This window comes from Jatropha curcas, chromosome 7, assembly GCF_041381405.1.
Source record: "Jatropha curcas cultivar XTBG-Jc1 chromosome 7, XTBG_Jcur_1.0, whole genome shotgun sequence".
Classification (NCBI taxonomy): domain Eukaryota; kingdom Viridiplantae; phylum Streptophyta; class Magnoliopsida; order Malpighiales; family Euphorbiaceae; genus Jatropha; species Jatropha curcas.
This window is the reverse complement of record NC_143157.1, coordinates 1,594,584-1,607,726: the sequence shown is the minus strand read 5'-3', so window position 1 is coordinate 1,607,726 and position 13,143 is coordinate 1,594,584. Positions and strand designations below refer to the sequence as shown.

General features: G+C 31.7%; 1 protein-coding gene across 1 annotated transcript; it reads right to left on the bottom strand.

Annotated features, from left to right (window-relative positions):
- Positions 1-1,537: 1,537 nt before the first annotated feature.
- Positions 1,538-5,522, bottom strand: LOC105630031 (serine/arginine-rich SC35-like splicing factor SCL33). Its single transcript, XM_012211712.4, has 6 exons — positions 5,364-5,522; positions 5,105-5,267; positions 4,262-4,339; positions 3,268-3,432; positions 2,480-2,623; positions 1,538-1,921 (listed from the first exon to the last, which is right to left on the bottom strand). Exons 2-6 carry the CDS (start codon positions 5,260-5,262, stop codon positions 1,699-1,701), a joined length of 768 nt encoding a protein of 255 aa, XP_012067102.1. The 5' UTR covers positions 5,263-5,267; positions 5,364-5,522; the 3' UTR covers positions 1,538-1,698.
- Positions 5,523-13,143: the final 7,621 nt, after the last annotated feature.

Below are 13,143 nucleotides of genomic sequence, written 5' to 3'. Positions count from 1 at the left end.
GGATTCAACTGATTTTAAACCGGTGGTTCCAACAAAACTGGATTTTGGCCACCTCTAGTTGGGTTTAAAGTTTCCAGTGGTCCACAACATAGAAAGATGAGAGAATTCCATAATACAGAGTGAGCAAAAGAGTGAGATAAGATTCGATGATACAGAGAGAAAGTGAGGAAGGAGATCGACAATGAAGAAAAGAGGGAAGATAAAAGCAATATGATCATATGTGTGCTAACCCAATTCCTTGAGTTAGCTAACTCAAACTAAAGGTGTGAGCCCATGAATATTATTATTTTATTATCTAATTTGACCAAATTAAATTGAAGTACAATTTTGACAAAAAAGTTATTTGAAGTATCTGAAAGATTAATATCATTTTGAGTGCAATTAATACAAATCGAGAAGTTTTAGTGCATATAAATCCTAAACCCTAAATTCTAAAACTCTAAAATCTAAGCCCTGACTCCTAAAATTCAAAACTCAAAACTCAAAATTCTAAAGTTTAGACCCTAATTTTATTATTTTTAAGAGACTCCTGTCTTGATGCAATCAGGTCATAGTTTTAATTTTCTATTAGGCTAGCATTTCTTATTTCATTTCATACAGTTACAGTTAGTAATTATGATCTATAAAAAAGGTAATGGAGGGCCAGACGGATTAACAAAAAGTACTTATTAAAAAACAATTTTTTGACCAAAAATCTAATGTCAATAAATGGACGTTTAATATGAATAAATAGACCAATCACTACTGCCACCCAAAAAGAAACAAATGCCAAATGCTCGGTTGTAAAGTAGATGTAAACGTCAAAAAGCACATCCAGCTTTTAAAATTTGATTAGACTCTCAATTCTTGAAAAAAAGTACAAATGTATTCCAAAACCAAACACTTCATATTAATTCAAACATACACTTGTAATTTATTTAATAAAACCCTTCTATTTTGGAATTAATATATTCCACTATGGCCTTCATCCCTCTACTGAATTTTATGTTCTTACTACTACTACAGATGAGATTGAGGTATCACCATCATCATTATTATATAAGAGATAAATTCAAATAATAAGATGCAACTACATCTTAAATTTTCAAGAAATAAAAAACAATTTAACTTCAAATATTAGAAACACGAAGCTTAATTCTCTTTCAAAGAGACTCCCGATTATATATTGCAGAACTAAAATGCTTTTTCATCTACCCTAAATCAACATACTGATTTTTTCAAAAAAAAAAAAAAGAGAATTAGAGAAGTTCTTCTAAGAAAAATATTTGAAGTCTAAAAAATAAACCAAACCTTAAATTTTTTCCAAAAAATTAAAAAAAAAAAAAATAGAAATAACTGAACACATTGTTCTACATTTTGCTGCAAAAGAGAACATTATAGCGTTTTGTTAAAAAAACTCCACAAGTCAAAATATATTGTCAAAAAATACCAAGTACAACAACCGAGTTCCATGGCGCCAGAACTAGTCCAACATTAACTCATTTTGTTAGATAAATTATATAGGAATACCAAATAATCTATTAGTAAGCCAACAACGTAGTGCAAATCTTGAAATGCTTAAAATTTTCCTCACACATTTTCTGCCAAGAACAAAAAAGCATCCGAACAACAAACAAGAAAACCTAGATCACCTACATCGATGGGAAAACATGATTCAAAACACAATAGCATTACAATCATCCCAGCCTAGTACCTCATTCACCGACTAGGTGATCTATTGCCATTTGATTCCCTAGGGTATTCATCGTGATTTGGGCTCTGGCTCCGGCTCCTTCTATGGCTAAGGCTTCTGCTTTTGTTTGGGCTTCGGCTTCTGCTTCTTGGGCTCTGGCTTTGACCCCTATTGGGAGTTCGACTGCGGCTCCTTGACCGTGAGTATGACCTCTCTTGACTATATCTCTTCTCTTGGGGTGAAAGAGATCTACCTCAGAGAAAATTACCACATAAGAATATTTAGAGAGAGAGAGAGAGAGAGAGAGAGAGAGAGAGAGAGAGAAAGAGAGAGAGAGAATATAAAGGAACAGGAAGCAAAATGACCATGCCTAAAAAGAGAACATATAGATTGTTTAGCGAGCACTACGGAACAGTTTATGGAAGCAGATTTTAGAAATAAAAAACTACCTTCCAAATGCAAACTTAATAATATGTATAATTTATTGGAGGCATGATCAAACCTAGTGCTTGTGTATAACTTGTTAGCTCAAGCAAAAAAAAAAAAAAAAAAAAAAAAAGTGGGGGTGGGGGTTAGAAGGGTCCTGAAACAAGAAAAGAACTAATTCATCCCAGAAACCCATAAATTTTTAAAAGGATTTTTGCTATAAATAAACATTCGCTCAAGGCATCACTGTATTCTTCAAGAGTTAAATTCAAAGTAGTTCTCTTTTTTCCTAGGCATCTTTATGAAGAACTAGTGGTTTGGTAGCTGGAAAACAGAGTTCTGTACAATAAAAAATATTAGCTGTAAAGGAGGTTTACATACCTTGAGTGGTGCCGTCTCTTAGGAGGAGAATAATATTCACGACTACGGGACCTAGATCTTCCGTATCGTGGAGGTGGAGAGCGAGAGTTGCGAGGGGAACGAGAATAACGAGGTGGAGATCGCCTACGATCGCGAAATCGGCCCCTGCAACAGAATGAGAACATTTTTACTAAAGTTTTATGCTTCCAGATCAGAACTTTAACAATTAAAAAAGAAAATCACAAATAGAGAAAAAAAAATCTGCCATGCTTCATGAAAACCAGCAAGTCAACATGTAAATTTCCCAGAACCTCTAGGACTCTTCCCAAATATTAGTTAGAGATATTTACTACAAGACTTTCAAAATCATTTAAAAAATAATCATGAAGAAACTAAGAAGATGATTTATTTCCTTTCCAACATTAAGCTTTACAAAGCACCATAACCCTATAGATTCAAGATTCAAATAAATGAGAATCATGAAATGAATTCACCATATATTTTACGAACTCTGAAATCAGCCCATTTATATGAGCATTTGGAAATTTTTTTATAATTGCAATTCAAATAGCATGATCACAGGAATCATTTACCCAAAAACGAAATCACTGAAAGTAAAAATAAAAGTTGGAATGCCTCCTAACTCTGTTTATCCAAGTCAAAAAGAAGAAGAGGAGAAGAAATTAGGACTGGGGAAACAAATAAAGAAAACTGAGTCTATGCATGTGGCAGATATGGCAAGCCTCACAAACAAATGGTGTTTTTTTTTTTTTTTTTTTTTTTGAATTGAAGCAAAAGGTAAAGTCTACCTTCCTCGCTCCCTTGCCCTCATGTCAGAGGGCTTCTTCCTATTCTCCTCAGCAAATACAACTGTCAACTCACGGCCAAGAAGAACCCTACCATCCATATGATGTTTTGCCTCAGCAGCATCATGAGGATCTGAATATTGTACAAAGCCAAAACCACGGGGTTCCCTGCAACAAATAGATTAAAAAAAAAAAAAAAAGAAAGAAAATATAAGCATCATAATGGCAACGAAGCAGCCAGGGGCAGCGCATGCCATAGACCTTTTGCCAATGAAATTTACCAACATAATCCCAAGGTCATGATAAGCATGAGAAAGCAAGCACTTGGCTGCTGACCTTGCAAGTGTCAGTTTAAAGATGACTTGAAATTCTTCAAGACTTGGAACTTCTTCACAATGTATTCAAACCCAACTTCCTTCCAATCTTCATTACCATTAACATCATCTTCAAAAGAACTCTAATTACTTGATTGATGTCTTCAAAACTTTAATTTCACTGTTAAATCTCAAGAACTTGAATTAACACACCCAACTTTTGATTACAAGAGAGTAAATCATGAAGAGGATGTCCCAACATAATAACAGATATTAGAAGGGACAGGCGAGCTTGGCAGAAACTTTTACACGATAATTTCCAAATTAGATTTGAGTTTTTTTTTTTTTTTGAAAAAAAAAATCATAAGAATAATAACATTAAATAGCTGTGAGAAACTGATGCTTCAAACTTACAAGTTTTTCTAGTGAAGGAAGGTAAAGACACATACTTAAAGGAGAGGAAATAAATAGAAAAGGAAGTTAAGAAGTTTTACATTGCTCCCATCATTTTTTTCTAAAAAGAACTGTTTTGGAAACGATAGCCAAATAAGGTTATTGACTTCACGAAGCCCCACAATATAACCTCTGGAGAAGGAAAAGAATCCATTCGAGGAAAGAATAGAATAAACATATGGCATTTTTGCAGAATTGTATACATATATAGTTAACAGAGACATGCTCACCCAGTATAATAATCTCTAGGCAAGTAAATGTCCTTGAGAGCACCGAACTGTTCAAAAGGCCTGCGGAGGTCTTCGGGCCTGCAGATTGCAGCAAAACTAAATAGCCTTTCTAATTGAAACAACTGTGATATAAAAACAGTTTGATCCCATAAAAAAAGTACGACAAACATTTACCTATAAATTGTGTCATCCAAATATAATAATAATAAACAAAGTGGTTTTATTCCATTAGATTCCCAAACACATTGTCCAGAAATACCTCACCAGTAAAACAAATAATTCAACTCTAAATCATTTGCTGAACTTTTCAAAGGAATTATAATGGATAGGAGGTAGCATTTTAATTTTATCAACCAATCATTGACATTAATCAAAACATAAATCACAAGATGTCGCTTTATTGCGCAGCCATATTTTATAAGCTAAGGTTTACGAAACAACATGTCTATGAAATACAACGCACTAGCAAATTATTATACAAAACAGAGAGCTTACCTACATCTTTATCAACTTATGCACACTTCATATACTACAAAACAACACAGCTGTGCAATTGCTTTAAGAGAAGCAGGGAATACACACTAATTTCTCTTTTTTTCACAAAAGAAAAAATCGATATCACAACAAGATCGAAACAAATTGAAAAAAACCAAGATATACAGTATTATTAACATGCAAAAAAAATGAGAAATGGAGCATCAACGGGGACTAAATACACAACAACCGTTGAGATTAACCTATTCTCCTCAACATTCTCACACAAGGGTTACTTGTTTTCACATCGTAACTTGTTCAATGCCTGTTGAAGATCCAAAACAAAACGAGTAAACGTGTTATAAAAACCTGCAATCATGGCGAAGGTTGCGGACTAGAAGGCTAGTAGGAAGATCTCTGCCGCCGCCACGGCCGCCGCCACCGGCGTAACGTCCCCGAGGGCTAGGGCTCCGCCCTCTTCTACCATAGCCTCTTGGTGGTGATGGGCTGTAACTCCTTCCTCTCATTTTATCTAGTAGTAGTAATAATAATAATAACGAAATTAAATCAGAAAAAGACAATACGTTTATAAATATGTAGAAAGAGAGGCATAAAGAGAGAGAGAGACCTAAGAGAGAGTATCGACGAATTAAGGTTTTAGTGGAAGCTAGAAGAAGCAGGCGGCTGTGCTCAGTGAACTAGGGTTTGAGGCGTAGGCGATTTACGATGGACAAATTGGGCAAGTGTGAAACTATCTGAGACCGACGCTCGACCAAAGCGAGTACTAGTGTGCGCGTTTTAAATATTAGCGTTCTTGACGTAGTTACTTGTTATTTATTTATTTTATGTTTATTTTTTTATTTATAAATATAATTTATCATTAAATCTATATTTATCGATCTATTTTATATATATTAATTTTTTGTATTACCTGCATTCCAGGTTAACTATATTCGTTATATACTCATTTTTTATTTATATAATATTAAATTATAAATTTTGTTTTGATTAAATAAATGCAGTTATTTAATTTATATTATAGTTTGTCGTACAAATTACTTGCAATGCTACTTATTATGTACTTAATTCTATTTTTAAATAATAAAGTGATATTAGAATAAAGTTCAACCCAATCCTTATACCTAATCCTATAATCCATAATTTATAAATGCAGGTTTTTAAAATCATAATAAGTGCTTAAAAAGAAAATTAAGTCATCACTCAATCTCCAACTCCTGTCTTCAACCCCAAATCAATATCTATATACAACTATAATGAAGAATAATAATAAATTATTTTTAATGCTAAGTGAAAAGAAAAGAAATAAGAAGATGATCTGAATTGATGATGGAAATCACTTTGACCATAATGGTAGTATTACTTATTCAGTGTATCAGAGAAATCAATATATACAAATTCTTGAAATCCAAAAAAGTGGCCCAAATAAAAATATATAGTTCAAGTTTTTTTTTCAAGTTTCCTAACTACCATTTTCTTTTAAATTAAACAGATTTAGGATATAAGAGAAAAAAATATTAAGAAAATTAAAAATATTTAACCATCAACATGCCATCTATTTATTACAAGGAAGATATAATCTCTTACTAAATTAAAACGATAGTAGTTGCAAATTATTCAGTAATGAAAAAGAAAATAAAAAATTATTATTAAGAAAAAAATTTTATCAAAACTCACCTAACAAGAAAAAAAAATATTTGAATATATATAGATATATATAAGCAAAATATTATATTTTTTTTAAATTAAAATTTCAACTGTCTACCATTCAATGTTTAATTATGTAAATTCTATTTGAAAATTTTACATTTTAAAAAATATATCCAATCAAATACGACAAACATAAAGAATAAAAATAATATACTTTTTATTCTTTTTTATCTCTCTCCTAAATAAAATATTATATATATTCTATTTGAAAATTTATCTTTTAAAAATATATCCAATCATATCATACAAATATAAAAAAAGAATATTAAATAAAAAAACGTATATTTTATTTCTTTTTTATTTATATCCTAAAAGAATTAAATATTTAATAAATAAAATATAAAAAAATTTCAAATGTCTCATTATCATATATATATTCATTAAAAATAAATTTAGTAAATATAAAACTTAAAATTTTAAAATGCTTAATTATATATATATATATATTTATTTAATTTATTTTCAATTTATTAAGAGACCTAATGGCCGAAATAATACTGCGGGCTACACAACAATCAAATTGGTAACTCACCTAACAAAAAAAATACGTTTAATGAATATATAAATATATTAATAAAATATTATTTAATTATGTCAATCTATTTAAAAATTTACTTTTTAAAATATATCCAATCAAATCTTACAAACATAATAAATAAAAACATTAATAAAAATAATATATTTTTTTCTTCTTTTTTATCTCTCTCCTAAATAAAATATTATATATATTCTATTTGAAATTAAAAAAAAAAAAACTCCAATCATATCATACAAACATAAAGAAAAAAAAGAATATATTTTTTTCTTTTTTTATATTTCCTAAAAGAATTAAATATTTAATAAATAAAATATAAAAATTTTTCAAATATCTCATTACATATATATCCATTAAAAAATAAATTTAGTAAATATAAAACTTAAAATTTTGAAATGTTTAAGTATTTATATGTATTCATTTAAAAAATATTTTTTTTTGATTCATTAGGAGGCCTAATGGGTTAAAATAACACTGTGAGTTAAATAATAATCAAATTAGTAAAACACTTGTGGTAGAGAGGATTCAAACTCAAGACTAGTGAAAACACTTGTGGTAGAGAGAATTCGAACTCAAGACCTCTCACTCCCCATATAAGTAAGAAGACAATCAGACTGCACATGATTGACTTAAAAAATAATTTTCATAAATTATATCCAATTAACTCATAAATTGTAATTTTTAATTGGCCATCATTAAGGGTGTTTTAGAATATTTTAAATTTTATCAAGGGTGATATAAGAAATCCCATTATTTTTTCCTATTCTCACATTTATATATAGTGTATATATATATGTGTGTGTGTGTGTGAACCTATGTGTGTTTGAGATGAGTAACAGATGAAAATTTTAATTTTAAAGATATATATATAATATTATATATATTGAAACATATTTATTAGTGTCACGACCCGATTCCATGGGCCGGACCGGCACTAGAGCCCAGGTAAGCTTAAAGCCTCCGAGGCCCGTAGTAAGCCTGAAACACTAAAAATTAACTATCTCAATATAATTTTAAACATTCAGCCCATATTTATAGGAAAATACCTCAAGATTTTTATTTATATCTCGGCCCAAATTTATCAGTTACCATATTCCATAATTCGGGCCCAATTAACAATACATCACATTTTTAATATGGGCTCACGGAATAATTTCGTCTATGATAATACATGACTAAATGTAAATAAATTCTACAGCTGCGGAGTCACTAACTATTTGGTTTACATAGCTTTTTATACATATAGTTACATAGCAAAATATTTATGGAACTAGGAAAATTTCTCTATTGCCCTGCGCCGAAGAAACGTAGCCTAAATCGAATTAAAGAAAAACTTACTTCCTAAAAATCAAACAAGACATGTGAGTTTTCTAAGGAGTAATAGTTATTGCACAACACACGCAGTCACACAAATGTGTAAACATATCAATCTAGTCATCCGACTAGTTATATGCTCACGCAGCCAGTCACACAAATAGCACATACCAGCACTCACAATCATTAACATCTTCATATAATCACATCACATGGAAATTGGCCTGTGGCGTCACCGAAACCCCCGATGAGCCGTCCTCCCACATGGCCCATCCTCTCACGTGTGCACCAGGGAGCCGATCCCCCATTCTGGCCGGCCGGTCTAATCCTCACTTGACCAGCCCTCTCATTGTTTTTCCATTCTCTCTTTTCTTTTCCATACCAATAGGAGGCAACCCGGTCGTCTCCATCAAATCTAGATCATCAGGCGCTCACAATAGGAGGCCACCCTGCGGGCTGCGATCAGATCTAGATTATTAGGTGCGCCCAATAAAGAAGCCAACCTGTGGTTTTACATATCATATAGATCACAACGGTAGGTGCACACGGGGGCGCCGATCTCCCATTTACCTGACCGACAGTCCAGTTTCATAATTTATCATAATCAGGATCCATGCTTTATCGACCGTCCTCACAAACCCATGGTGACCCACTTCATCCCAATTCCACACAAACAAAGCACAACAATATCACAACACAATTAATCAAACATTGCAATCAAATGCAGACATATTAATCAATTAGACATCGTAATGCAAAGCACAATTAAACATCCAAAATCAATGCAAATAAATAAATAGTATTGACAATAAACAACAATAATAAAATAAATAACAATAATAACAATAATAATGAAAATAAATAAATAAATATGTAAATAATTAAATGAATAATAAAGATAATAAATAATCAGAGCACTATATTTATTATGTACCAAATTATAGAACTAATCTAAGTAAACTTATTAATTATGTTGTTAGTTAAAATTAGTCTAAGTTCTATCAAAATTTCGGCAGCACCTTCCCTAAAAATTGGTCTATTTGCCTGCTCAAATATCACAATATTATCATATATTTATCAAATCAATGCACACAGCCCATCCGTCGGGCAATCAATCAACTTAAAATCCCATCCTCCTTCCAAAACAACAATATCGACACTCAACCATTAATTTACAACAATCATGTTCCAATGGTAATAGCAATCATTCTTTACTTCATATAATTATAACTAGCTTCAATAGCTAATTACCAAACAAACGAAGGCTTTAATACATATATAATCGAATAAAATTTATATCATTAAGTTAATTGCAATTGCTTTCAGTTGATAGTTTCGTAGTATCTAACTATGATAGTATTCTTTAGCAAGCTTTCATTTCTTCATTCTTGCTTAAAGATAATAACCACATATTTATACCTTTGTAAAAATTTTTATTAGCTAATAAGAACAAATGCTTCTATTAAATTAAAATCTAAAGAATACATCTACTAAGAGATCCAACTTACAACTTAAAATATACCGATTAACTATTCCTAGCAAGAATTAAACCTACTATTTCAAATATTTCAATTTATCTTTTGCGTTTGGATTCATAACAATCATTCTGAATGTTTTGCATTCATAATCTAAATAACATCATATTTACTTTATGTAAAAACATAATTGTCAAATCCCAAGCAAATTCTTTGAAACTCATACTAAATCAACTACTCTTTGCATGATTAAGAAGTCTTCATAATTCCTATTGACTTATCACAAGCTTGCTGCCATTTCAAAATAAACATAAACCTCAGCTTATATTTCCATTGGAGATTAATATCAAAATTTCCCGAATTATTTTCAGCACAGCGTTTATGAATCCCAAAGCTCTTTACAAACTGAAATTCATGTTCAATCTCAAGTCAAATTCTACAAGTGTTACATTCTTATATCATACTCCATAGAAATTCAATTTATATCATCAATGGCAGCATAAATTTTGAGAATTTATTTTAATAATCTTGCGTAAATAGTATCTAAAATCCCTAACTTCATCACAACTACAATCCAAGCTCAAATTCTTTAATCTAGTCGCAGGAAATCATATAGCACCAAGAACGAAGCTGAAAATTACTTACTAAATTGTAAAACACGTCGGAGGACTCGAGTTTCAGGATGAACAGTCACAATCACAAGTCTCTCTCGCTATTTTTGCAGCTGCGCCCCAACTAATCCGGAAAATGGGAAAGACAGTGGGCAGAGGAGGACCGGTGATGAAGCAGGAGGTCTAAACTGGCCGGTAATAGGCTGGTCTCGCCCGAAAACAAAAATAGAAAGCACGGGCTGTGACGATTGGAAAGCGTAGCCCGCACTCTTCCTCTTTACTGCTAAACAAACCCAGAACAGAAAGAAAGAGAGACCGGAGAGAGAGGTGGAGCTGGTGTTTATGGTGGTGGAGTCGCCGGCAAAATGAAACGAAGGGGAGGGGCTGTCTCGTTTGGAAAGAAACGCAGCTCACTCTCGTTACTGCACTATTGCCAGACGGAAAAGAGGACAGAGAGAGAACGGCGAGAGAGCAGCGACGGCAAGGCGTGGCACCGGTCTCTAGTGATTGAAAAACGAGAGGAGGAGAGGGCGAGGGTGAGGTCGACGCTGCTGAGGAAAGGAAGAAGAAGAGGAAAAAAAAAGGAGGAAAATCTGAGTTTGTAGACTATTCCGATTCGATTCGAACCGGTTTGGTCCAATTCAGTAATTTGACTCAGTTTCAAAGATATTAATTGGTTTTCTGGCCTGATTTGATTTATTTTAATTGTTTTGGTTAGATTCTAGAACATTTCCTCAATTTACTCAATAATAACAATAATAATAGTATTTGATTTTAGGATAATTAATTTTTATATATTCATAACAGGTTAAATTACGGGGTTTCGTATTATTTCTCAAAAATCTATCTGTTTACGATTCAAAATTTTCGACATTTTATTTGGGCTTGGGCCCAACTCGTAAAACTTTGGGCTCAAATTGCTCGATCCTACCAACCCATACTATCAAAAATTCAGATTTTTGATTTAATAAAAATCCCAAAGTTTTGAAAATAAAAATTCGGGGTATTTCAATTAGGTGATATTTGTACAATTATAATGAATTTTAAATAAATGACAATATAAATTGAACTGAAGTGTGTGTATATACACACTGCTGTTTTATTAATTAACCGTTATTTTTATATTAATCTCATATGAATTTTTCTAACAATTACAAAAATCTAAATAATATAAACAAAAATTATAATCAATATTTAAATTAAAAATAAAAATGAATATAAAGAATAAGTAAAAGTAAAAAATAACATAAAAAGTTGAACGAGTATAAATAACGAGTATAATCAATATGCAACGTACATCATGAAAAGACTAGTCTACTTAATCTATCTAAACTATATATAAATGTGAGAATAGAAGGGGAATAATGAGATTTTCAATAGTGCCCTTAATGAAATTTAAATATCTTAAAATAATATTAGTAATGACCAATTAGGAAGTTATATTTTTTTCGAGAAGAATTAGAAAATTATATTTTCTTAATTGATTAGATATAATTTATTAAAATTATTTTTTAAATAAATAAATATAAATAATTAAACATTTTAAAATTTTAAGTTTTATTTTTTAAAATTTATTTTTTAATAAATATATATGATAACAAGACATTTGAAAATTTTTATATTTTATTTTTTAAATATTTGATTATGTTTTGGTTATAATTTAAAATATTTTATTTATAAGAGAGATAAAAAAGAAAAAAGTATTTTTTTATAATATTATTTTTTCTTCTTACTTGTATAATTTGATTAGATATATAGCTGAGGGATATTTAAGAGACTTTTGATGGGTGTGACTTTTCGGTATCTTGCCCTTTTCTATATATAGGGGTCATTTTGCCTTCATTTGCTTTCAACACTTCATTTTCTGGCTCTAGATCTTCTCTCTCTAAATTGCTTCTCTCAAAGTTTCTCTCTTTAAGGTTTTCTCCAGAGTAAGTTTCTTTCTTCTGTCTTTCTTTTTACCTGCTTGTCGGGGGGACTATGGTTTCATCTAGTGATGAGGAGATGCCTAGTCTAGCTCAACTTTATCAAGAAGAGATCATTGAAGCCAACGAGGCCGAGGGAGGCAAAGCAATGGTTAGGGTGGAGAACATCAGAGTATTTGATGTGCCTTCAGACATTAGTGAGGGCGAGCTCCTTGTTGTTTCTACAAAGTATGACCTCGGTTCAGAGTACAAATTGACTCGCCCTGGGCTAGATGTGCAAGCCAACACCCCTTTGGATGATGAAGAGTCTATGATACTGTACGATGAGGATCTTCGCTCTAGGGTTCGGTTTCCTTTATCTGAGCCTCTAAGGTCATTTTTCAACGAGCATAGGATTACTGTCAGTCAATTACATCCCAACAACCTAAAGATTGTCGAGTTGGCATGTCGAGATGGCACTATGTTAACGGTTCGAGGTATGGACAGACTTTACCGATTGCAACATCGGCCGACTGAGGATCATTGCTTTCTTCAAGCTAGGAAAGATTGCAACCTATTTTATAAGTCTTCAAAGATATCATCTTTAAAGAATTGGAAGCATAAGTTTTTCATTATTCATAGAGCTGGAGGGTTTGGTGTTCCTATCAGTGGTCTTGCGAACTCGCAAAGCGCCACCCTTCTTCGCACCTCGGATGATTTGAAGTGTGTAGAGTTGATAAAGTCTAGGGGGTTGAGAACGATGAATTTGAAGCAAATTATTGCCGAGGGCTACCAAGTTCGCCCTTATAGTGGACCCATAAGCCCCCAGTCTTCCGTTTCT